The sequence below is a fragment of the Apodemus sylvaticus genome, chromosome 15 (assembly GCF_947179515.1).
Source record: "Apodemus sylvaticus chromosome 15, mApoSyl1.1, whole genome shotgun sequence".
Classification (NCBI taxonomy): domain Eukaryota; kingdom Metazoa; phylum Chordata; class Mammalia; order Rodentia; family Muridae; genus Apodemus; species Apodemus sylvaticus.
In genome coordinates this window covers 43,101,992-43,129,213 of record NC_067486.1, presented here as the reverse complement: position 1 = coordinate 43,129,213, position 27,222 = coordinate 43,101,992, and the positions used below count along the sequence as shown (strand labels likewise).

At 39.9% G+C, this 27,222-nt stretch overlaps 1 protein-coding gene across 36 annotated transcripts in view; it reads left to right on the top strand.

The window, feature by feature from the left end:
* The first annotated feature begins 419 nt into the window (after window positions 1-419).
* The window catches only part of Abi3bp (ABI family member 3 binding protein), a 230,040-nt gene continuing 203,237 nt past the window's right edge, over window positions 420-27,222 (top strand). For all 36 annotated transcript variants that reach the window (XM_052159205.1, XM_052159202.1, XM_052159201.1 and 33 more), the window contains exon 1: window positions 420-607. In XM_052159205.1, the coding sequence (XP_052015165.1) occupies window positions 529-607 (79 nt within the window). In that variant the 5' untranslated portion in view covers window positions 420-528. The remainder of the gene's footprint in view (window positions 608-27,222) is intronic.

Genomic DNA, 27,222 nt, shown 5'->3' with positions numbered 1-27,222 from the left:
TAAGACTCTCTTGAAATTCAAAACCAACATTATAGCTTCAGAATAGTTCTAAGTATATTTTTTATGAATTTACTCCCATTTAAAGGAAGGATTGGATTGGTTTCCTGGCTAATTGAAAACACTTTCCTTCTTAATAAAATATCCATTTTATATTTTAGTGTTTTGATGGGTTTAATAGTGCCTTTTTATTCTTTAATCGATCTTTCAAAGTTGCCTGGGTAGTTCTTTCATGAGTACAGACTGGTTGTAATTTCAGTTCTTATACCAAGGGGAAAGAGAGGAAGCAGGCAGTTGCAGCGTTGCAGAGGGAAATGTGATGATATGTTTTTGCTGTTGTGCCTACTTTTTTTTTTTGAGTGTGTGGGAAAGGGTGTGATGTCATCTTGTCTCCACCCCCTGTGAGTAAGCCCACAGCAGAGCTCAGAGCAGCCTCCCGCCTCTGTCAGTGGAGGACGTCCACTTAAATGCAGTTCCAGGGTTGCAAGGCACCCAGCCGCATCACTCCCCGTGTGAGCAGGCAAATGCAACATGCTCTCCAGCCTGGGGTGTCTACTTCTCTGTGGAAGTATTGCACTTGCTCTGGGAAATGCACAGAAATTGCCAAAAGGCAAGTAGCTGGGATGGTTTGTGTTTTAAAAGTAAGATTAAGAGTTGCTTGGTTTTAGCTGTTGGTATGAAATGTGATCTGCTGTACAATATGGGGGAATTGGATTTTTCTGCAGAGAGTCAAACGTCATATGTGTGATGGGGTGACTCAGGTGTGGTTTTCTCTCGCACCCCTGTGATTTGTGAGCTCAGCTCCTCCTAGCAGCTTCTAATGGAGTGTGTTCACACGAACTGACATGGTGTAGTTTCAAACTACAGCATTTGTTTATCAAATCAGATTATATAAACGACTATTGTAGTTTGTTCGAGTTATTTGGTGCTTTTAGCCCTGTCCACGGAGACCGTGGAGATCGGCTTAAGCTCTGGGAGTAGCTTGTTCTGCAAACGGGAATCTTCTGCAAAAGTCTCAAACATACCTGTGGGGTAGGGGCTGAGGGCATAAAGCCAGGTCAGACTTTAATACAGTTTCGAGCTAAGTAGCAGACAGGGCTCTCCAGTAGAGTTTGGCAGAGAATTTGATTTGCTGGACAGGACACTCCCCCTTCTCTTGACTAAATTGCTTATTTTAGTGTTGGTATTTTGTTTACAGAAGTCATCAAAAGAGAAGTAAATTTTCTAAGTTTAGACCCTAGAAGCAATCTTTGGAACTCATTAGCACTAAATCAGGGGCTTCTTCCTTGTTCCATTTGTGGATATAAATATTGGGTGGACTCTTGCTTTTTCACAGAGGCACTTTAGGTCCGTGGAAGCTTTTTATGGCTACAGACTGCTGTAGTCAGCAGGATTATTAAAAAAAAAAATAAAGAGGCTGGAATTTGCTGCACAGTTATGCTGAAAAATCTTAGAGGTAACGCACAGCTCAGACTTCTCAAAACGGAGTCTGAGAGAGAAGCTGGTCAGAATGCTGAAAGGATACTTCTGTGTCCTCTCTCTGTAGAGTTCGGTCCAGGATCATCTTGTCTAAAAGGCAAAGCCCCCCTCCCCCACGGGGTAAAGTGAAACTTGAATCCAGAAGGCTGAAGCATTTGGCTAGTTAGCTCACACAAGGATGGGAACCGTAGCAAAAGGCAAAAGAAACCTCAATTCTGATCAAATGATTATACAGAGAAAAAAAAATATCAGACACCCTTAGGTTTTCCTCCTTCCACAAGTTTTATTTCTTGATCATAACAAACCACGACTTAATCCATAATTAATTGTTCACATTGATGTAACTTTTAACAACTTTGACATTTGAAAGGAGCCGGTAGCATTTTTTAGTTTTAAAACTTACGGATGTTTTTATTTTACTCTGTAAGGATGATAAGCAAATTTGGTTGCTACAGAACTATGTAAACTGTAAGTGCCTAAATGTTCCTGTTGTCATCACTAGATATAGAACTTTCGGTACAAGTTGCCTTGATAAAGAAGACTATATAGTTGTAAATACTTGGCATAAAACTTTTAACTCTTTTCTTTTGCCTACCAATGGTTTGCATCCAGGTTTCTTTTGTAATGTTTTAACAATCTATAGTTTTGGTTAGTCTGAACAAAACATCAAATTATGACTATTATAAAATAAATGGTAAATTTCTTTGGTTTTATTTTCTTAAAAGCTATTGAGGAAATTTTGTGAAGTTGGTTACCTTTGTTAATGCGTGTTCCAGAATGCCCTGGAATAGATAATCAGCGGGAGGGTGGCAGATACTTCCCCTAGTAATTACTGGAGCTTTTCATGCTTGCTGGTTTTTTGGTGTATGTGTGTGTGTGTGTGTGTTGGGGGGGGGACTGGATTCTACAATGGATGCTACCATTCTATATGATCCAAGTATTTCTCAAGAAAAAATAGTATCAAACCTTTTAACCCATTGTTTTCCAAACCCATTTGAATGATAATCCCCTTTCTAGTTGAGCAGCTATGATGTCTTTCCAGATGTTCTGTAACACATCATGTGGGAATAAGTGCTGGGATAGATAGACTCTTCTTTACAGTTTTAGAGTCTAATATCTGTGATTTAAGAAGAATATAGAAGTTAATAAGAGCCAGAGATTAATGATGGCTGAACAGAGTCCACCTTTGTCTTTGTGAACCAGTAAAAATGCCTGCAGGTTTGAATAGCAGGGTTCTATAAGCAGCGGTCACACTTGACTTTCACCTTGTAAGAATGCTTGAAGCTAGGGAGAAATCCCTGCTGTTCAGGAAACCAAGCCATTTTCATCGGTTTAAAGAAATAAGTACATTTAACTAGACAATTCAGTCTAGTGTCATCTTTTTTCTTATTTTATTAAAGAGTAATTAAAAACTCTATCATAGGCCAATATATGGAAAACACTGGCCTGTCTTAACTGTTTATATAAATGAAGACTCCCACAATAGGAGAGATTTAGTAACTTTCCCATGTTAATTGCAGAGTTGGGACCAAATCCCAATACCAGCTTCCTTCTAGGTAAACAGAACTCCTAATCTAGCCTGTGAATCAGGTCCACAGCATCCATGGGGAAGCTACCTCTCCCTTGAATCAGATACTTTTCTTCATACAGATGGAGGAATTAGACTACAGCACCCTTAAAATCATCTTGCAGCATTTCCTAAAATCATACCATGTTACATACTGGTATTATATATTTTATATATGCCATTACATATATATATATGTTACATATAAGCATATGTATTTGTTTGGTATTTTTTTTTTTTGCTTTTTTGGATTTGGTTTTTTTGAGACAGGGTTTCTCTCTGTAGCCCTGGCTATCCTGGAACTAACTCTGTAGACCAGGCTGGCCTCGAACTCAGAAAACCACCTGCCTCTGCCTCCCAGAGTTCTGGGATTACAGCCGTGCACCACCACCGCCCAGCTTATTTGGTTATAAAAACTCACTTGTTACATATCCTATGACTATATCTAGTCACATATCTTATTCTAAAAACAAGTTTTTGGAAAACTTTTGTTTTTAAAAGTTTAAAGACTACTAATAATGTGTCTTTTCTTGCTTTCATATGTTAATGACTATGTTCTTTGGTAATTGATTTATTTGCATCTCGTGTCCATCTCGAGTCACATGCAATAGCAAGGTATCATGTTCTTGATGGAGAGGTGATCGCATTGCCAAGCACTGTTCATATGATAACATTGGGGAGGTATCGATCGCCTGTGTCCTGACCATCCTGGGCTCACAGGACAGATGTGACTGTCTACAGGAAGTTGTGCCTTTGCCCCCACCTCCAGCTACTGCTCCACTCCCGGGAACCCCGATTGCTCTCCAGGCGAGATTTACTTGAACTTATTTTTACATTTTATTTCTTTTATGTTTTGATCTTGGTTATTTTCCGGGAAGAAAATTGAACTATGACTCTCAGACGCTGGAGAAAACCAGCACATTGCTTTGTGCTGTTGGAAGCGTCTGGCCTCCAGCTACTTCTGGGACTTTTCTTTGGCCACTGTAGAATTTTCGTCTCCCCTGGCACAGGTGCTAAAATAAAAACCACAGAGTACAGCGTGGTGTGAAGAACGCCGACACAATCTTATAAAGGGCCGCCAGGGGCTTGACAAACCTCTGTGCTGAATCTCCTGTGCGTGGAAGAAAGTCATATTTAGCCTGAAAGTGGTAGCTTTATTAGGCAGCCCTGTTACCTCTCCCCTCTTGAAATGTGTACAAGGAAAGCCACAGAGGAGTGTTTGAGATATGGATGTGACAACATGACTCGGGGACCTAGAAGTCTTGGGTACATGGGAGAGAGTGAGCGGCTGGTGCTTTGCCTTGAGTTCTTACTCAAAAGAGTAGAAATGCTTGACAAAATACACACAGGCCAGCTGGAAAGATGACTCGGCAGTGAAGAACGCGCCCTCTTTCTGCAGAGGACCCGAGTTCACGTCCCAGCACTCATTGGAGCAGTTTACAACTGCTGGATAAAGACCTAAAACTCCAGCTCTAGAGAATCCAGTGCCTTCTTTTGGCCTCCATAGATACCAGCACACACGCTCATATCCATAAGTAGACTTTGATTCTCTCCTTCTCAATTAAAAACAAAATCATCTCTAAAAAAAAAAAAGTGGACAGAAGAATAACAATAATCAGAGCTATTAACTGCTACCTATTATTCTCCTGGGTAGTATTTTTCGAGTGAGTAATGTGGTAACTTAGCGTTAACATATTTTTGATGCAGGAAATCTAAATTCTAAGCGCTTGTATAAAACAGGCGCCTTATTGTTCCCCTTTTATAGAGTATCAGATTATGCCTCCAGGTGTTGAAATAATTTGCTCCAAGTCGTTTATCCAGACAAAGATCCCAGTCTTAACTTCAACACAGTGTCAGCTCCCTGACCCCTATAAAGAAATACTAATTTGTTCAAATAAAAAGCTATGCGCCATGTCCAGAGCATGGAGCCCAAGAAGACAGCATGACTTCCGGTCTTCCGGTAGCCAACCGGTTAGTGGGGCTGAGAGAAGAGGTAATTTCAGCGTGCAATGAGATCTTCCTCCTTTTGCATAGAACTCCTAGGCTTTGAGACCGGCTTGAGGGACCAGACCAGAGGACTCGGGCATTCTAAGGGATACCCAGGACAGGGCAGAGAGACAAGCGTATTTGGGGGCAAGGAAGAGTTTGGTGGAGAGAAGAGGGAACCTTCTTACTTAGCCTCCTGTGAACTTTCTGGCCGCTCACCTTGGTGCTGGCTCGCACTTTCCACAGCGCCCTTCTGAACAAAAGGATTCAGTGAAAAAAAAAATGTGTCACCCAGAAAGCCTGGTCTGTCTCTTCAAGGGACAGATGATACTTGTGAGGCAGTGGGAAAATGGGAAGGTTAACACTTAGTGGGTAGAGGGCTGATTATATTTTTCTGTTCGTGTTTTTCAAAACAGGGTCTCTCTGTGTAGTCCTGGCTGTCCTGGAACTTGCTCTGTAGACCAGGCTGGCCTAGAACTTACAGATCTACCTTCCTCTGCCTTTTTTTTCCCTTTAAATTTTATTAGATATTTTCTTTATTTACATTTCAAATGTTATCCCCTTTCCCAGTCCTCTTCCCCCTGCTCACTAACCCACCCGCTCCCTGCATTCCTGTCCTGGCATTCCCCTATACTGGGTCATCAAGCCTTCTCAGGACCAAGGGCCTCTCCTCTCACTGATGTCTGACAAGGCCATCCTCTGCTACATATGCAATTGGAGCCACGGGTCCCTCCATGTGAACTCTTTGGTTGGTGGTTTAGCCCCTGGGAGCTCTGGGGTACTGGTTGGTTCATATTATAGTTCCTCCTATGTGGCTGCAAACCCCTTCAGCTCCTTGGGTCCTTTCTCTGTCTCCTCCGTTGGGGACCCTGTGCTCCTCCTATGGGGACCCTATGGTTGGCTGAGAACATCCTCTGTATTTGTCAGGCACTGGCAGAGCCTTTCAGGAGACAGCTATATGAGTGCTGGGATTAAAGGTATGCTCCACCACTGGCTAAGGGCTGATTTTATTAGAATAATATATTTGTGCATTACTGGGACAGTATTAAAGAGGAAGAAATTATATAGAAAGTATTATATAGGAAGAAATCATTCAATTGAAAAAAGGTTTTCAAACCACAGGAAACTTGTTTTAGTGGTTTCTTTATAGTTCTAAATGTTTATATTTTTAGTTCTAATGATTTCTTGTTTTGTTTATTCAAATACTAATTATTGAACATCTAGGTAAAACTGGGTGAGACCTACTATGCTTTAAAAACAGTATATTAGGAATGAACAAATAATCTGATGTAGTTCACTTGAAGCTAAGTTTAGAGACTAATGTCTTAAATTTTGCTGATGTTGATTATACAATCATTAGTTATACATTCAGTAGATTGCTCTATTGGGATATGAGAGAACAAAGTATTAAAGAACTTTAACTCTCTGTTTTTCTTCAAGTTAATGGGTTCAAGGCAATGTTTGAGAATACTGTTCATCAATATCCTAGCAATAAAGATGAAATGTTTTTATATGTTAGTGATTGGCAAAAAGTTCCTCTAAGGCAGAGGCGAGTGTCTAATGCAGGGAGAGCCTGTGAGGTCACATGACCAACTCAGTGGTTCTGTGTGGATGACCAACCTCAGAAAGAATTCTCTTTGCTTGTTCTCTGATCGGCACTGATAAAAACTGGTGCAGAGAAAAGAGGAGAACTCAATAAGAGAGGTCTGAAAAATAATGTAAACTTAAAATGTAAGATAATTAGAGAGATTACTAGAATAGTGAAATAAAAACAAAACTTGTCTTTTTAACAATCATAATAAATTAAAATAAATAGTATCAGCTACAAAAGGAAAGTGTAAGTATAGAATGGGAAAACAACAGTTTAAGTACATATATTTTATTAAAATAACACTAAACATATAATCAAGCTATTACCTATCTTGATAAATAATGGTGCATTTATATAAATTAACCTCCCACTTATGAAATATTTTATCTTTACACTATATTAATATTTTAACAATAAACCTCAATAATGTTATCTACTGCAGTGTAAATGTTTCCATGAAATTGGCAGTTCAAGTAAATGCATTTATTATCGCAAAGTTTCTGGCTTAGAGAGAATTCTCTCATTCAGTATCTTACATAAGGCTGTAGCAAAGGTTCTAGCACTGGATTTCATCTGAAGGCTTGGCTAGAGAAGGATTTCTTTCTAAGATCTTAACGGTTGAAGCTATTCAGTCCACAAAGGACTGCTGGTTTGAGGGTCTCACTGGCTATTGGACAGAAGTCACTTCAGCTCTTGGCTATATTGGCCTTCCTTCTGTGGCCCATGCCTAGCACAGTCTGCAGTTAGGGTGTAAATAACACCCTTATGTAGCTTAATTGCAAAAGCAAACATCTGAAACTTTCGCCGCATGCTTTTGGTTAGAAGCAACTCGGAGGTTAGAAGTAGTTGCATTCCCCAGGTTAATTTAAAGTTGACCGCCATAAATGCTCAAAAGGCTGCTCTGTGTCCCTCTGTCTTCCAGTGGAACTGTGAGCACAGGCAGTGTAACTCCAGAGAACACAAGGTTTTAGCACTGACACTGTATCAGCTTCCCACAGAATTCAGCCTTTAGTGACAGATGCTTCAGAGGCGAGGGGCCAGTCAGCTTCCTATATGGCTGGAGTTAATTCCGAGCAATCTTTGAGAACTGACATGAGTTCTTATTAGAAAAGTCAATGTGTCCAGCATGAACCTTATTTTCTGATTTAAAGAGTCCAGTCGATGCCTAGATTCCTTTGCCTATGTGGATAGGTACGTGAAGCACATTTTTCCCAAAACCCCTTTTCGCAAATGCCATGTTCCTCAAAGGGGAAGACATAAGAAATAAGAGCTTAAGAGACAAACAAATTTTAACTAGTCCACACTTATGAACTTGCCATACAGTCTTTGGAGTAACAGATTTCTGAGATATTTGTGTGGTAGCTTTAAGAGTAAGCATGGACAATTCCCATAAAGTCAAGTTAAATTTGTGATTTGCAGAAGGACATAGACATCATTACCGGATGTTGTGGAGAGAACTTGGAAAAAGTAAAGAACCTTTGTTTAGATGTCTTTTAGTGTTAATAAAACAATCATATGTGCAAAATCTAGATGGCACAAAGAAAATATTCTTAGCATGACACTGGAGCATCTGGTGTCAGAAAGTATTGTGTTTAATATTAGGATGTTTATGGACAGTTTAATGTGAAGAAGCCACATGGCTTTTCCCACCCTTTGTGTTTCTTGTGCTGGAGTGGTTTACAGAAGGCACATGACAGGTAAGGGTGGCCCCATTGTGCCAGACCTATGAGTTCTGTGGACAGAAAGACTGTCATAGCTCTTCATGTTTGCGTGGGCTTCCACTGAACTCCTTCTATCTTAAGACTGCCTCTGTTCTCCATGTTTTCCCATCTAGTAAATCCCTGACGTGTATTCCTGGTCATTGGTGTGGCACTTTGAGATGCTCAGCGCTACGCTAGGACCTGGGCTCCTCTCAGCCCATGAACAATGAAGTCTGCTACTGTTTGTCCTGTGGAATCTGGAAATGAGAGCGAAAGGAGACACATTCGTACACAGCTTGTCTTCACTTTCCTGTCAAGGACTGTCCATCTGAGGCCCACACAGTAGTATCTTCTGATCAGATTAGAAATTAATATTAGAGAGAACTGAGGTATAATTCATAGTTTTCCTGTACTACAGCAATCTTGGCTGTTCATGAATAAGACTGAAAGATTTCAGTTCAATTGGTAGGGCTCTGCCACCCACTCAGTTTCTACCTCTCAAGTGTAGCTTGAGAGGCTTTAAAGATTCTTTATGAATGATTTGAGTGTGGCTGGGACTTCCAATCAATCTGGAATAGTACAGTGTAAAAGATGAGAGTTGCAGGTAAATTACTTTGTCAATTAAGGGTTAAGTGTGATTTTCTATAAATTTAAAAGTGATTGTCATTTTTTTGTTACCTTATTTCAGGATTTTATGACATTGTCTTGTAAAAAATTCAGACATCCTTATCAGCTATAGAGGAAAATGCTTAAATTTGAGTAACAGTTTTTATTGTTGTTTTCCTTTCCTTTCCTTTCCTTTCCTTTCCTTTCCTTTCCTTTCCTTTCCTTTCCTTTCCTTTCCTTTTCCTTTTCCTTTCCTTTTCTTTTTCCTTTCCTTTCCTTTGCTTTACTCTCCTCTCTTTTCCTTCCTTTCTTCCTGCCTTCCTTCCTTCCTTCTTTCCTTCCTTCCTTCCTTCTTCCATCCCTCCCTCCCTCTCTCTCTTTCTCTCTCTCTTTCTTTCTCTCTCTCTCTTTCTTTCTTTCTTTCTTTCTTTCTTTCTTTCTTTCTTTCTTTCTTTCTTTCTTTCTTTCTTTCTTTCTTTCTTCTTTCTTCCTTTCTCTCTCTTTTTTTAGTGTTAACACCTAGGTATAACTGGTTTCATAAATCTCCTGTGATGTCTCATTACTGTATGGCTAAAGAATACACTCCTGTCAGAAAATCTCAGAAACCAGGGCAGAGAAGCTGTAGCTGTTGTTTTATCTCACGGCGTTTAACCCTGGCTCTGTTTAAAGCATCCAGCATAGATGGCCCCACAGTTAAGGGCACTTACTGATTTTGCAGAATGCTTGTGCTCTTTCCTTAACACCTACATGGTGACTGGCTTCAGCCTCCAGAAACTAGATCTGACACCTTCCTTTGGTCTTTACAGGCTCCTGTTCACATGTGGAACACCTAAATTTACATACATAAACACACACACATGCATTTGTAAATAAATTAGTAAATACATTTTAAAAAAAATTCGTCACAAAACATATTCTTTTGTAGGAACCAATTCTCTATCTTAATTTGTGGATGCCCACATGTGTGTACATGTACATATACACACATGTGTATATGATTGGATTGTGTGTGGTACATTCACATGTGTGTGTAGGACATGCAGAGTCCAGAGGGAGATGTCAGGTATTTTGCTCTGTCACCCTCCCTCTTGGTTCCTTGAGACAGGGTCTATCGTTGAACCTGGAAATAGATGTTTGACTAGCAGATCGCAGCCATCCTCCTGCCTCCATCCCAACAACAGGCACTTGTATTTCCTAAGTTTTTCATTTTCATTAAAATCAACATTTCCAGGGTTGGTCCATTGTACTGTATACTCATATACAGAAATCCAATAGCTCTGACATATACAGGAAGATGACGTCTTGTGGTAATGCAGTGTACCTCCCTTCCCAACAAGCCAGGTTATATGAGCTAACTTGCCTTTCTCCTTTAGATCAAAGATACATTTTCTACTTGATAGAATGCTTTATGTCAAATACATCTTTCAAATGCATGTGTTCACGTCCCAAATAAAATGGGGGATTTCTGAGTCAGGGAAGGAAGGAATCCTGGTAGAACCTCCAACCTCCAACTTTGCTTCCAATGTGCTGACAAGGTGGTTTCAGATTTTCTTTCTCCTTAGATATCATCTTCTGGTTTTCCTTTTCATTAGTTGGTAAGAGATTTTCTTGGTATTCCAGGGTCCTGCTGAACATCCTTTGTGCACACAGCATGGGGGCGGGTCAAGACCTAACAGGCCTTCCTTCTCTGAGAGCTGCGGATCCTGCCCCTTAAGGAGGGGGTTGGGATGGCTGCCAGAGTTCCCTTGGCAGAAACTCTGGAATTCAGTCCTGTTCCAAATAGGCTGTCAGTGGTTAGTACGGTCTCCTTCCAGTTTCCTGGATGGAGTTAAGCTATCCCTCGCCAGATTGTTCAGGAGAAAGCATCAACCCTGCATTCTTCTTCTGGTTCATCCTCTCCAGACACCCTAGTGACTGAGCTGTCACTAAATTCTTCCCCAAACGCTCATACTTTCACTGGACTCAGAATACTGTGCATGCTGCTCCAGTGAGGTTTACTGTAATCTGTAGTTCGTTATGAACTTGAAGGATAAATGTTCAAAGATATAGGTTAGTAGGTAAATAGCAGAAATAAATAAGGGCCTGTGCAAGTAAATAAACCCTCTTTGAACATCAGATTGTTTTTCTCTCTGAAAAGAGAGCATAAGAATATCAGTTATTTTGCTTTTGCAAACAAATAATATTAGCGTAACTTTAATGAATCTTTTGATAATTGTTTTTGTATATTTGGTGCGTGTTTGTGTATATGTGTGTGTGTTTATGGAGGTGGTGCTAGAAGTTGATAATTGGGTTTCTTCCTCATTGTTTATCTTATTTGTTTGAGACAAGTTCTCTCATTGGATCTGGATCTCACTAATTGGTTAAGGCTGGCTGAGCAGTGTGCTCTGGGAATATACCTATTTTTTTTCCTTCCCAGCAATGGTATTACAGACATGTGCCACCATGCCAGGCTTTTACATATGTGCTGGGGATTTGAACTCAGATCCTTACCAACTGTGTCATCTCCTCAACTCCTGAGAGTTATGTTCCTTTGAGACAGGGACTCACTATGAAGCTTTGGATGGCCTGGAACCCATCATGTAGAACAGTCATAGAGCTCTGTGTGCCTCAGCCTCCCAAGTGCTGAGATTAAAGGTGTGCATCAGCATGTTGGGATTTGATAGTTATACTCGCAAGTTCAGTGTAATAGTTATTTTTTCACACCTGTGACTAAAATCCTTAAGAGGGGTTTCAGAGGGATCATCTCATGGTGGCTTCACCCCATGTGCTTGAGTGGAACATCATGGTGATAGGAGTATGACTATGATGTAGGTTCTTTGCTTAATTGCCAAAAACAAACAGAGAGTGACACAGGAAAGCCAGAGACAAGGTGTCCAAAATCTACACCTAGTAACTATGACCTCCAGCTAGTATATCCCCACTAACCAGCTAGTATATCCCCATCTCTAACTTATGGAACCTCTCAACTTACTACCCCAGCTGGGAACCTTGACTTCAACTCATGGGCCTGCAGAGAAATTTCATATTAAAAGTAGGTAAGAGCTTTGAAACTGAGGACCTTTTTGAAAACTCCATTCCCACCTTTGTAGAGGAAGATCTACAGAATAGTCCATAGCTTATGCACTTCTTAAAAAGAGGCTGATAAAAAAGAATCCTTGGTCCTATGGTAGAGCAGCCCCACACAGAGGCAGGGGACTGGGGAGTGGAACCAAGGTTCAGCAGAGGCTTTGAACATAACTTTAGCCATCAGCTTCCCACTGTTTCTTCTGTCTTCCATTTCTTCCTATGAGAGTTTGAAAGGTTGAGCTCTGGGGAGACTGGCCTCTTACTCTGAGAGACCTTGAAGAACAAGTCATGGACCTTGGTTAGTTTTTTCCTGCACATGGCTGCAGCATGTAAGCCAGTATGTGGCTCGGCTTTCCCCTGGGATTCCTGCTGTTATTTGTCTGGGTGATGTACTTGACTGACTTGGTCAGAGCCCGATGAGTCACTTCATGGAATTCTTTCTCTGCTTATCCTTTTCTTTCCCTTTCTTCCTCCCTCCCTCCTATCCTCCCTCCCTCCCTTCTCTTTCCCTCCTTCTTTTCCTCCCTCCCTCCCTCCTTTCTTTCTTTCCTTCTTTCCTTCTTTCTTTCTTTCTTTCTTTCTTTCTTTCTTTCTTTCTTTCTTTCTTTCTTTCTTCTTTTTTTCTTTCTTTCTTCTTTTCCCTAAACCTTCAGCTCCCATCTTCCTCTTCCTATAAAAGTCCTCAGAGCATTTTCTGGGTTTCAATTCATCCTGTGTTCTTTCCTCACAGCTGACTTTCCAGCTGTTTGGAATGCACCAAAGTCATCCTTTTGGAAGATAATGCACATTCTGTCTTGTCAGGAGGAAGGCTGTTTCTATGTTTCATACTAAGAGCTCCAGTAGGTTGGAAATATCATTTCTTGCTCATTTATCTTAGCATCAGTGGGCTTGCGGAAGGATACATTTACATTCGTCTGATGGATTCTGTGCCTATCAGTCATCAGAACCCAGAGTTGTCTCTTTATTTCATGATTCATTCTTAAGTGATAATGAGTCTAGCATAAGACATAATGCTCTATTAAGAATAATCAGTATATAATGACAAAAGCCAGACTTTACAGTGTCCATTTCTAAAGTTTTTTTTAAAATATAAAAGATTTTTCTATTAGTACTACAGTAGTCGTTACAGTTTAATATTTTGAAAAAGCTAGCAGAGAATTGCCCTGTTTTCTAGTTGCTCAGTGAGTTACGTCTAAAGTTCAAATACTATGTTTCTCTTTATTTGGCTCCCAACCAATATTTTCACAAAATGATGTTTCTATGTAGAGTGTCCTCAGCAAATGTGATCCTTGCATTGGCAGCTAGACCGCAGTTGTGGATGATGACTTATATCTCATCATGCCTAGCATACCTCATCATATGATGAGTTACATTTCATCATGCCAAGCATCCCTCCTTGATCTCCATATCTTAAGCTCACTGTCCTCCTCACCTGCATTCAACAGATACTTCCATTTTCCCTCTTACTTTGTTTATAATAACCTTCCATCTTTCCTTCCTGCCTTTGCAACTTCTAATGTGTCTCTGAAAGACTACCTAACCTGTTCTCCATGGTCCGTTGTAGAGTTCAATGGCTTTTAGGCTTTGTGTCAGTTACTTTTCTTCTAGTTGAAAAAAAGATACCTGATAGAAGTAACTTACAGGAAGAAGGGTTTATTTTGGCTCCATAAGGTATAGTCATTGGTCAAGAAGGAAGTACGGTAGTGTTCCCTGACAACCCACAATGTGGCTGGGCCTTTATGACTCTCAGTGAATCAGGTCACAGAGAACTTGGGCCCAAAGTAGCAAAGGCTATAGCCCTAAAGGCCAACCCTCTAGTGAATCATTTCTGTAGCTAGACCCTGTTTTCCTAAGGTTCATAGCTTCTTCAACCACTGCCATCAAATGGAGACTATGTGTTCAAATACATGAGCCTGTGCTAGACCTTTTATGTTCAAACCAGTACAGATGTTTCCTAACCTTAACCCACATTAAAAATAAATATTTAAAAACAACCCATATATTCATCCCTGCATATTCTACTTCTAAACCATCAATCAATGGTAAATCTGATGTATTTGAAAGACAGATTATATTTGTACTGAATAGTTACAGCTTCTTTTATTGCTGCTATTCCCTAGACCATGCAGTATAGTCCTGGAACCAATCCCCAATGGATCCAAGGAGAGAACTATGTAAATTAGGTTTGTGTGGGCTAGATGAGTGTGTTATTGCAGTCACCCTATGCTAGGTTATTCTGTTTTTTCTTGTGATAAAAATGAGAAATAGCTAAAAGTCCAACCAACATTACAGTTTGGACTAACATATTGAGTGTAATTTAAAAATATTTTTCCTTTAGTCTTTCACTGAAGAGAGTGATTTTTAAAAAATACTGTTTTGAGGATAGCAACTTAAATTTAAACATTGACACTGGTATTGAATTACCAGAATGGCTAACACATTAGTTTTCTCTTTCTGTGACAACATATTTGACAGAATCAAAGGAAGGAAGGAAATGTTTGTTTTGGCTTACAGTTTGAAGTTCATATCATCAGGGCAGGTAAGGCACAGTGGCAAGAATGGGTTGGGCTGTGGCAACAGGAGTGTGGGTTGCTGGTCCCATGTGTCAGTTGGGAATCAGAGAGATGCTGGAAGGCAGATGCTGCTTGCTTCCATGCTCTATCCAGTCTCAGACTCCAGTCCGTGGTGGTGCTATCCACCTTCAAGATGTGTCTTCACTTCTTAGTTGAACTTTCTGGAAATGCCCTCCTAGACATGCTTTCTTAAATGATTTTAAATCCTGTCATCTTGACAATAAAAGATCATGATTCACTTAGAGGAGTAATACTGTGTCATGCTGTAAGTTAGTCAATATTCTTTTCTTGTCACATATTTTTGGTAAGAAAATCCACTTTTATAGCTTGTCACCAACATGTCAGTGCCTTTTCAAATATTTTCAGGTACCCCTCTTAACTGTTTATAGAAAACAATGTATTTAGTTATATAATTCCCTAACCTCATTAGCTGAATTATATTATATAATATTTCTTAGTCTGGCACTCAGTGCAAACATCTGTTCTCACTTAGGTCAGAAAACTAAGAGGAGTATTTACTGTGGTGTTTCCCTAAGTCATCACAGTCTGTGGCTCAAATGTCCTGTGCAAGGGCTTTGTGGTGTCCCGGCACTGTCCACTTTAAACACTCCTTTTCGTAGCTGGAGGTACATAGGCCACAGAGAAACCACAGACATGGTCGCTAAATAAACTTCCTGTAAATTATGAAATAATTTAAAAGGCACTCAAGGATAAACATGGACATATTTTAGGGATAGTCTCTCCATGGATCTTCCTATTTTGTGAGCAAGTCTCATTAAAAGGAAACCAGAAACCAAATGCTACCAACACTAGCAAAAACTATTGATCTCAATGTGAACCTTGTCTTCAGTCTCTCTTACCTACGTGGCATTAATGGTAATTGTAACCTACTTACATCTTTATGGTCTGCCTGGGGAAGATTATTAAATGGATTCAGTAAAGTAACCTTATAATGGGCCGGAGAGGTAGTTCAGTGGTTAGGAGTATGCTCTGGCCTTTTGCAGAGGACTTGAATTCACTTCCCAAGCCCATTTCAAGTGGTTCACAATCACCTATAACTCCAGGTACAGACGTCCCTGATGTCTCTGGCCTCAGGCCTCCCTGAGCACTCATGTTCACATCATAAACACACAATTAAAAATGAAAAAATATATTTTAATTTAAAAAATAACATTATAAATTGTATTATATGTATTATATGTGTAACAAATCTGGAGATAATGTTTCATGCATTCAAGAAAAATATCCCTAACCCAAAATTAAAACCCAAAAGCCCCAAATCCTAAATTTTTATTCTACCAACACAGATGTCATAAGTGGAAAGTTCTTTACCTGATTTCAAGTGATAGGTCACAGTCGAAATGCAGATATACCAGCAGCATAGAATAAATGTTTTATGACTCCAAGTGTATAAGGTAAATATGAAATGTGAATGAATTTTATATTTAGACTTATGTTATGTCCTCAAGGCATTTCATTAAGTATGTGCAAATATTCCTCTGACCAATAAAAATGAAAAAAAAAATAGAAAATACATATTGTCTCAAACATTTCAGATAAGGTTGTGTCTTATTTTAGGTTTTATGGCTGTGACGAAGCACCAGGAACATGACAACTCTTATAAAAAGACAATATTTAATTGAGGCTGGCTTACAGTTTCAGAGGTTTTGCCCATTATTGTCATGGTAGGAAGCATGGCGGCATGCAGGCAGACATGGTGCTGGAGAAGCAGCTGAGAGTTCTATGTCTTGATCTTCAGTCAGCAACAGGAGCCTGTGTATCAAACTGGGCATGACTTGAGCATAGGAGACCTCAAAGCCTGCCCCAATAGAGACACATTTCTTCCAACAAGGCCACACCTACTCCAACAAGGCCACACCCCCTAATAGTGCCACTCCCTAAGGGCCAAGCATTTACACAATTGAGTCTATGGAGGCCATACCTATTCAAACCACCACAGTATGTTCCTTAGTATGTATGCTCTTAACCAAGGTTCAGAATTCTGGAGGACTTCTTACACACAATGCTGGTGTTCAACCCCAGAGACTTATTCGGTAGGTATGAGCTGCAGTTCTTCAGAGAATTTTCAGTGCTTGCAAGTTCTCAGATGATGTGTGTGCTGTTGATGCTGGGTCTATATTTCAAAATCACAGACTTAATGAATCTAGTAAATACTCAGAGTCCTACCTTGTCTGAAGCTAATTTCACTGTATGCTACAGGCTCTGATGGAGTTGTTCTGGTAATCTTCATGCTAAGTTGTAGGGAGTCTCTGTGCCCACTTAGATCTTCAGAGTAATGATCCTTGAGAGATAAGAAGGCAGTTAAATTCTGTATGACTCAGTAGTCAGTGTTGTTTGTATTTCAAGATTTTGACACTAGGCATTTTAAGGCATATTTAAGCACAGCACAATTTGGAAAAATATTTCCTGCCGATAACTCAATCAATGTGCACAATAAAGCTTAAGGCATGGCTATATCTAAACTCTCTGTAAAATACATATAACCTCTTCCTTAAAAACAAATTCTATAGATGAACTACATGTTATATGTTAAGGATGGTGGGGTTGATCTGGGGTGGTTTCAGTTATACAGATAGTACAAAGGTCACCAGGTTATTAACCAACTCTTCTCCCAACCTTCTGGGTAGAAAACAGGTTAAATATCTATTCCTTTGAGGAGACAACCCTGTGTGTTTAACAGTCCTGGTTCCCCTAGTACTTATCTGTGAGCACAAGAACCTCTGTGCCTCCCACACTAAGTGTCTATGGGTAGCTGATGGAATTAGCCATGTGCTGAGGGATAACTCCATTTTTTTTATGTACTCAGTGTAAAGCACTAGGGTACTGATTTGAAAGACAATGATTTAATGTAAACTTGGCTAATATCCTATAGCCTCCTGGATTTGGAGAACCTGTGCATCCTACTGTTTAGTTTATGATACCCTTCTACAGGAGAGAGCTTATCCTGAGATAGTCCCTTGATCTTATGATGAACTTGCTGACTACATTTTATACTTAGCGGTTTTACCACAGCTTTTACTTAATATAACCTTGTTTAGTGGTGAGTAATGGTTGAAACTTGAACTAAAAGGTTCTGGCGACATCCTGAACTATTACTGGAAGCCATTGCATGTGTGTCTAGAAGTTAGATGCGTGCGAATGTGTCAACTGCAACTCAAGTCAAGGTCCACACTATAAAATGTGGACCAGTGACTTCACTAGGTCAATGAAGAGAAATAAAATTGTCAAATTAAAGAGGAATTTGATACTTAGAGTAAATATTTTCTGTCATTTTGACATTCATAGATGGTTAACTAGACCTTAAGTTAATGTTGGATATTTGCCTATTACATGTGTGGTTGGCAGTGAAAAGCTTTATATTTAGCTTAAAAGTTAGAGGTTTTTTTTTTTCCTTTGCTGAAGGAATCCATTAAATTCTCGAAGTTGTATGTACCGTAGTGAACTTGGGTTTCTGTACAGTTTGGTATTGCTTCTCAAAAAGTCCAAGAGTTAATGCAAATTAAGAACTTTTTTATGTAGAGCATTAGGATGGGTCAAATGAGTGATATGCAGTGACTGTGTATCATGAGAGTTCACGGAGAACTTCACATTTTTTACTAAAATGTGAATACAGTTTATTTTGGGCAACTGATCTCGGTGTGCTGCAAACAATTTCAGTGAGGAAATTCAGTGTCCAGGTGAGCCTCTGTCATGCTCACTTCGTATAATCTTGTATATAGAGTCCATTAGAGTAAAGCAATGAAAATGTATGGCCTCTGGGGCTAGGTTATTAAAAAACACTGAAGAGAATTCCTTTCTCACCATCTTTTGATCATCCAATATGGCAAAGGTTGCTGAGTCTTGAAACACAGTTGCAGTCTTTTGGAGCCCTGGTTATGCTAAATGGATCACAAACCAAACCAAAAGTCATTAATTTGGGAAAGGGGCTGATAGGGAAAATGTGGAGTTGATAGGGATGGGAGATAGGTACGAGTGTGAGGGAAAAGAATAATTAGAATGTATTATATACATATATAAAATTGTCAAAGAAAAAATTCAAAATACAGTAATAAATTCACATAAGCTTATTTATTGCACATAGCTTCAGAAACATTGTCTTACCAATGAAAAAAGATACATAGGAATAAATTTGGGGGGGAATATTTAAAACAATTACCTTTTCCAAGACCACAAAATAGTAAACATAATCACTACTCAAGGAGTAAATGGGAAAAATACACACCAAACATCCCTTTTTAAGATCTATAGAAAATATTTGATGGTTTAGAGCATCTTAAAGAGTATCTTCTGATGCTTTCACAAATGGTCTGTGCTTTACTCCAGAGGCCATATCAGGACAGGCCTGAGGCCAAGGGTGTGGATCTGCATTGGTTCTGCTAACATTTAAGAGTCAACCTGTGCCCAAGATAGCTTACAGAGAACCAGATCAAGGATCCACCCTTTAGTTGACCTACATCCCAGAATTCCCTTTGAGGAAGAATTAGATCTCTAAGGACAAACTTGATTCAGGTCCAACTCTTATCAGCTCGGCCTTAGCTTTTACTCCACGGTCAAGTTCAAGTTTATTATAATTATAATTCCAGGATAGCCACGGAACATGTCTTATTTCTTACAAAAGTCATTTTATAAACATGTTATGAAGGCTACGGATACAAAAAAGAAAAACCAAAGGGTGATAGCCCGGTAAGTAATGTCTTGCCTTCTGTCTTAGTTAAGAGTTTGAGTGCTGTGAAGAGGCACCATGAACATGGCAACTTTTATAAAGGAAAACATTTAATTAGGACTGGCATATAGTTTAGAGGTTTGGTCAATAATCATCATAACTGGAAGTAAAGCAATGTCCAGGCAGACATGGTGTGGGAGAGGAGCTGAGGAGTTCTATATCCAGATAAGCAGGCAGCAGGGTGTGAACGGTGAGCCACTAGGTCTGGTTTGAGCTTCTGAGACCTCAAAGCCCACCCCCAGTGACACACTTCCTCTAACGAACCCATACCTATTCCAATAAGGCCACGCCTCCTGATAGTGCCACTCCCTATGGACATGTGGAGGCTAGTTTCATTCAAACTACCATTACTTCCAAACATGAAGACTTGAATTCAATCTCCATAACCCATGTAAAACAAAACAAAAAATAGAAACATGAGGGTGGGTACTTAAAATCTTAGTGCTGGGGCAGTTGAGATAGGTAGGTTCCTGGGGCCTCCTGGCCATCTGAACTACCTACTTGATAGGCTCTATGTTAGTGAGTGATCCTTCAAACAATCTAAACCAACCAACCAACCAACCAACCAACCAACCAAACAAACAAACAAACAAACAAAACACAAGGTAGACAGCTCGTGAGGAATGTCATTCAGACTTGTGTATTTGTGTGCTTATCCTTCCTTTGCACACATGTACCCATACACACACACATGTGCACACATAGATGAGAAATAGGCACTGTCTCAGTGTAGTTCATATTATACAGGAGAATGCAATGCTCTAATAGCTACATCTGTAGACAAGTAAAACCAAACTGAGGACAAAGAAAAGGAGGCCATATTTTGTGTGGGAGAGCTGAAAAGGTTTGAGTTAAGTCTTTTTGCCATTCTGCAGTTTTTAATGACATTTCCACAAGTGTTTTATTTATTTTTTTAAAAGCTTCATAGAGAATAGATATGAGCAGGTGAAGAAAGTTTTCTGACTCTAAACTAGACAGCATAGTATCTATGAACACAATTTGAAAGACAGAGGAAGCATGTCTGTCAATCAGAACATGGCATATGTCCTAATCCTCTGCCTTCAGGAGGCTTCATTAATGGATGTCATTGCTTAAGTCATCTACACTTGATTCTGGCAAAGACACAGCTTTATAAAATGTTTACAAAGAAATATCAGACTCTTGGCAGTTAATGAGATAGTAACAAAGGCAAGGCCTTGTTAATTAAGTGGGGGGGGGGGGGGAGGCAGTTTCTATGAAAAACAAAATTTCAGTCTTTATCCCGAGGAATCTTTCACCCTAATGTGTTAGGATCCAGGGAATTTCAAGGCCCCATGTCATCTTTGGCTTTCTCTCTGATTCAGGGTGTCTTGGATTTGACCTTCTCTAAGGCTCTTATCAGAGTTGCCAAGGAAGGGCTGTGTTAGCAGTGAAAACAGCTCATTTCCTCTTTCATCCATTCTCAATAAACAAACCTAATTAAGCAAGCAAAATATACAGGCTTTGAAACAAACTCTCTGAGGGATACCACCAACAAAGAAAACAGTTGATTAGAGCAAAAGCTTTCAGTCCTATCACAAAGCATCATACCCCCCTAGGCAGGTACCAATAGAAAAATCACTACTTCAATCAAGTTAACTGTTGTGTAATCCTTTTCTTGGCCCTTCATTCTAGAAGGCTTATCTTTTTGAAGGTTGTTAGATCCTACTGTCCCTGACCCTTCCCCCATAATGTCTCTTAAGCCTTGGCATTTAAGCTCTAATTTTGTTATTTAAAGTTGAATTTCAGTATAACAAAATAGGAACGGTTTCCATAAGATGAAAGGTCTTTATTTACATTTAAATGTAAACACTTGCCGGGCGCTGCTGTCGCACACCTTTAATCCCAGCACTTGGGAGGCAGAGGCAGGCGGATTTTCTGAGTTCGAGGCCAGCCTGGTCTACAGAGTGAGTTACCAGACAGCCAGGGCTATACAGAAAAACCCTGTCTCAAAAAACCAAAATACTACTACTAATAATAATAAATAAAAAAGAAAGCTAGCATAAATGTAAACACTTTCAATTTTTTTCAATATCCTTATTTTTCCTGTCTTTTTTTTTTCTATTTTTTGAAAGCATAACAGTGTCTTAAAAGAAATTCTGCATAGTGCTATTAATGCTTGGAGTATAAAAGTATTACATAATCTTCAGATTAGTAGATTAAAAATTCCTGACATCTTAGGTAACAAGTGAATGTCTTTGTCTTAAGTGGGGTCTCCTAGCAAGCCAAGGTCTCAGACAGCACTTTGGTCCGATTGGGCTGTCCAGACAAGGGCTATCATCCCATGTTGTACCCTGCAGCTAAACACACCTCATTTCCACATTGCCCTCAGTGAATTAGTAAGTACTTATGCTGTTCATTATTGTGAAAAGTAAGCAAAACATGACTTCCTTTATCTTCCAAAATTTAAGTAAAGGTCTCTTGTTTCCTATTTGTCTGCTCCATCCCATCGGAACACATTTGTAGCTTGTCACAGGTAATCAGGTCAGAAATCACTTGTATGCCCTCAGAGCATTACATTGTGCACTGTGGTCAGTAACTGTCCCCATTTTGTCCCCTAAAATGTGCTGCTCTAGTTTCTGTTCTACAGGAATGTGTAGTGAATAGCCCTTTAATCTATTTTTCCCTTCTTAACAGAGTTTTTAATATGCTCACATAGTCATAGGTATTGGTACTTCCTTTTAGTCCATTTTGTTCTTACCTCTGTTGTGATCATAAAAAGAGAAATAGGTGTGGCGAAGGTATGGGAGGAGGGGGTACCTCAGTGGGCCTATGCCGAGGCATCCCTTTCCCCTGAGGGACCACACACATGATGATAATGATGATGACGACGACGACGACGATGACGTTGGGTATAGTGTAGAATAGAGTTTATTTAGGGCATAGGGAGGGGAGTTAAGAGAGTAGTAGAGGCAGAGAAAGGCAGAGAGAAGTAGAGAGAAGGGGAGTTAAGAGAGAAGTAGAGGCCCGCCATGACCACATAGAGAGAGGGGAAGGGAAGGGGGAAGGGACTAGCTCAAGAGGGCAAGAGGCAAGATGAGAGACAAGAGAGTAAGAAAAAGAGGAGGGGTCAAGCAGTCCCTTTTATAGTGAGTCAGGCCTACCTGGTTGTTGCCAGGTAACTGTGGGGGTGGAGTCCAGACAGAATACCAACAACCTCTCCAATGATAAATGGTTATTGGGCTTTTTTTCCTGCTTTAAGAAAAAATGAATAAATGGTTTCTAAATTTTGCTCGTGGGTATGTGTGCCAAGAAATGGTTTCATTTTTTTCTTGAATAAATATGGTAGAGAGTGTTTTGTCATATATTAAGTAAATGTTCAACCTTAAGGGAAGTATCAAACTTTTCCCAAGTGGCTATAACATTTTCTTAATTGAAAGGTATGAAGATTCTAGATTGTTCTACAGATTTTCAAGAAATTTATAGTGTCAGCATTTTATTTATTTATACTAGTAACTATTTTAATAGGAAAAAAGGCTAAGTTTTTAATCTGTACCTCTATTCCTTATAGAGTAGCTTCCCATTTATTAAGCATCATTCTTTACATATAAAGATACCTGGTTTATAGGGTAAAAGTCAAATTAAGATGCTAAAACCCACACTGGTTTCTTATCAGATGAGATGATAAGAAACACTGTCTGAGTTTACCTGGTACAGAGGCAACATTCCATAAAGTTTAGCCTTACCTCCTCTGTACAGCCTTGTATTCCTGAGTCTTCATGACCCAAAAGGTCTATAATGTGAATTCAACTGTTATATATCTTTCCGTTTTTTGGCTTTATTGTTCAATTTAGGTCTGATGTAAGCCCTTCAAAAGACAATACTTTATTAATAATGAGAATCTTAGTTAAATCCGGATACCTGTATTGTGCAGAAAAGCAAGGCCACAGTGTGTCTGGAAAAGGAGGCAAAGTGATCTCTGGACTTGGGAAGGAATGTATCTGTGGTGGAGTTTTTTCTGCTTCTAGCTGGCTGGGTGACCCCAGAGCAATTAAATATGTGTTTCTTGATCTTGTGAATCATGGAATGTAATTCTGTTGGCCCTTATTTTAGAGAGCCTAATCTACAAAGTTTCAGTAAATCTAAGTTATTGGATATTGAACCATTCTCTCTGGGTGAAACAGTTGACTTCCTCTTAGCCTCTGTCAGTATTTTCATCAGCAGACCAGTGTATCATCTTGTTTTATGAGTTCTCTTCGAAGACTCCTTACTTAGTATACTTTGTTGATTCATTAATTTTAAATATTGGCTGATATATCGTTGCTCATGTCTAAACACTTATCTAACCTCACTTTTTCTTTGCCTCCATAAGGCACATCTTAGCCTTCTTATCAGTAGAGAAAGCATATAGCCCAACAATACTACACTCATAGATATTTTGAAATCACCACAAAGGCATACAAATAGAGACAGTTTGGCCCTAAGCACATGATAAGGATATTGCTTGCAGTCTAAGGGTTGGAACAAAGGGGCAGAGTCTCATTTTCCTCAACATCAGCTGGAAAGGTGGGCATTGAATGAGTCCACACTTTCACTGATTTGGCCCCTCCCTGTCCACAAACAACTGTGAGCATACATTCAACACTGATTTAGGGGTTACACATGCATTTTAGCAAGTAGAATCCTTTGGAAACACACAATCTGTTGGTAGTGAGGATCCACTTTATCTTCCATATCTGTTCTCCTGGGCAGATCATGCGTGCTGGCAATGCCACGTTTACAAGATGATTCTGGTGTTATATGGCATGGGCGTTGCTTTCCATTTAAGGGCTGAGGCATCTGACCACTCATGAAGAAAGAAATAAATATCAGCACATAAAGACTGGACCTCTACTACCCTAAGCAGATATGGGGAAAGGGAAGGCCCAATAGAAGTGCTTACTTGCTTTTAAAATGTGCGTTAACACAGTGATAATAACATCAAGATAAAGAGCCTTGACTTGGGAAAAGAATTAACTCCCGTTGTCTGATTCTTTAATGTGATTAAGGACTTGTTGGAACATGATTGCTTTGTGCACATATGTAGATTACTATAGAGCCATTTTTAACTGAGTGGTCATTTCTCTTTTTGACCTAGGGAGTACTTTTTATATCTGAGAGGTACTTAATAAATAAATATTTGCAGTCACTGGTTTATTTGTAGACTTCTTTCAGCCCAGATAGTTTTTTTTTTCCCTATATAAATATTTGTCTCTGCTTCTCAGCTTACAAAGAACTCTCACATACTTATCTCATTTTAATTTTCATAGTATAAATTTTATTTTTTAACTATAGTGTGGATGTTTTAATGATGTTGACTTTAGACTTGGGGGACTCACGATACATCAGTTCATTGAGCTGTGAGGTGAGTTACCAGGTGATAGAAATGCTTTTGTGAGCCTTGAGCTGTCCAGGGAGTGTTGGCATTCCATTCTTCACTGCCCTCCTTTCTACCCCTTTTGGGAGGCACACCCTTCTCAGCCCACATTTCTGTGATTTTTCTGCTGAGAAAGAGCATGTTGATTTGACTGGCAGGAACTCTGCAGTCTCCTTTCTGTTTAAATTTCCATTCTCAGTTCTATTTTTGATGACCTTGTTTGTTTCTTTCTTTTTTAAAATTGAATATATTCTTCATTTACATTTCAAATGCTAAAACCGTTCATGGTTTTCTGCCTCACTGAAAACCTCCAACTCCTCCTCCCACCCCCTGCCCTTCCACCTGAGCCACTCTCACTCGTGACCCTCCCCCCATTTCCCTTTGTTGGGGCCTCTATTGAGCCTCCACCTGACCAAGGACCACTCCTCCCACTGATGCCCTACAAGGCATTCCTCTGCCACATTTTTGGCTGGAACCAATGTGTATCCCTTGGTGGGTGGTTTAGTCTCTGGGAGTCCTGGGGCATCTAAGTGACCAAAATCATTGTTCTTCCCGTGGGACTGTAAACCCCTTCAGCTCCTCCGAACCACCCTCCAACTCCTCCATTGGGGACCCCAAGCCCAGTCCAATGGTTGGCTGCTAGCATCTGCCTCTGTATGTGTAAGGTTCTGGCAGGAACCCTCCAGAGACAACCATGACATGCTCCTTTTGGTATGCACTTCTTGGCATTCACAATAGTGTTGGAGTTTGGCGACTGTATATAGGATGAATCCCCAGGTAGGGCAGTCTCTGGGTGCTTTCCTTCAGTCTCTGATGACCTTGTTTCTGATGCATTATGTATATGTTACATAGTGGTTTTGTTAGAACAGAGAAACTAATAGCTTGATAAGCAAACAAGACAAACTCAATAATCCATGAACACTTATTAAATACCAAAGACTAAACTATACTTGGCAGTTTCTGTCCTTTCTAGTGTGTGAAATGCATCTGTTCTGAGGTGTTGGAGAGGGGAGTTCCAGGGTGACAGGGGTGTAAGTGGACGCATGCTTCGTTCTACAGGAGCATCCATACCTCAGTGTCCTTCCTTTGTAGAGCTGAGGTGCCTAGCACCTGAAGACTCTGATTGCCCCATTTGGCATTGTCTTGGGGCAGCAGTCCTGTCAGCTCCAGACGGTCCCTTCCCACACTCCATCCAAATGCCCCCAGCCAGCACTTGGTTCCCACTGCCTACTCTCCTTTTATTCTAGTAACATATAGGAACTGTGCAAATAATGAGGTCCAGTGTGATACCCCAATATATTCTCAACCATAGTAAGGGGCTAATACTTGTTAAGTGCTTAAGCTTAATTCTCACAGAACATAAGTGCTACCTCTAAAGAGTTTCCATGTGGATAAAAAAATTAATCCCGGGGAACCAGATTTGTTTTCTCTAAGGAGCTCATTTCAAACACCACATATATCCAAGAATGTAGGTTTGTTAAAGCCCAAGAGCCATTTTAATACCGCTTAAGTCACATCAAGTAAGTGGCCCTTCTATTTATACATCATCTGGGTGCAGGAAATGGTGGACAGCAATATCTTCACTGTAGAAAGTCCCGAAAGATACAGATGTTTGTTAAAAATGCAGGAGGGAGATGGTTGTGTGTTGAACCTAGAAAATGATATCACTGGTTGTGCAAATTGCCTAAAAGTTTAAGGCAATTTAAAGACAGATTTAAGGACCCTTTGCTAGACTAACTCCTTGAAATAACACATTTTAAATTAGGATTTAAATAGAAAACTCTTGGCATAAAATATGTGACAAGAAACCTTGTGCGCGTCACCTCTCAGTCTTTTCAGATACTGGGATGAAGTAACAGGCACTTACATGTGGGGCTCACAGCTTTCGGGTTCACTATTTCCCCCTTGGGGTTCCCTCTCACTCCTCTCTCTAGTAGAAAAAAACCTGACTATCCAGGGGAAACGTGCAGCACCAAAGAAGAACCCGTCTCCCCTGCTTGCGCTTCCGTAACAAGCCAGAGATCATGGCTCCTAGATACGAGAAGAGTCTTTGGATTCAGTGAGAAGATGTAAATGTTAAGAGAAGTCACTTGTCTTGAAGTTCTTGGGTTCTAAATAACTGAAAAGGGTTTAATCGTAAGCCCCATTGCGGGTCCGTACATTTCTAAATACCATATGCTGTGACTGGATACCTGCATATCTATTTTATGAACTTCATCAGTTTTTTTTTAGTGTGTTTGTTTTGGAAGGGACTATTGCTTTCCCCTAGTTGTCCAGCTTGGCCTGAAATTTTCATGGGAGTAAAGCCCAAGACATTTTAAAGGCAAAGTAATACCGATTGTACCAGCAAGCACTATAACAGAGTTAGAGGATTAATCCCTGCCTCAATCACAAAGTCAGTGATGCATCCCATAAATACTGTGCCTTAGGCACCTTAGGCCCCATGGGGGAGTGGGTGTGGATAATGTCCTTCCCCTCTCTCTGGAGTGCACATATGTAGCTGTTCATGCATTCAGTTCACTGTCTAATCATGCAGAAT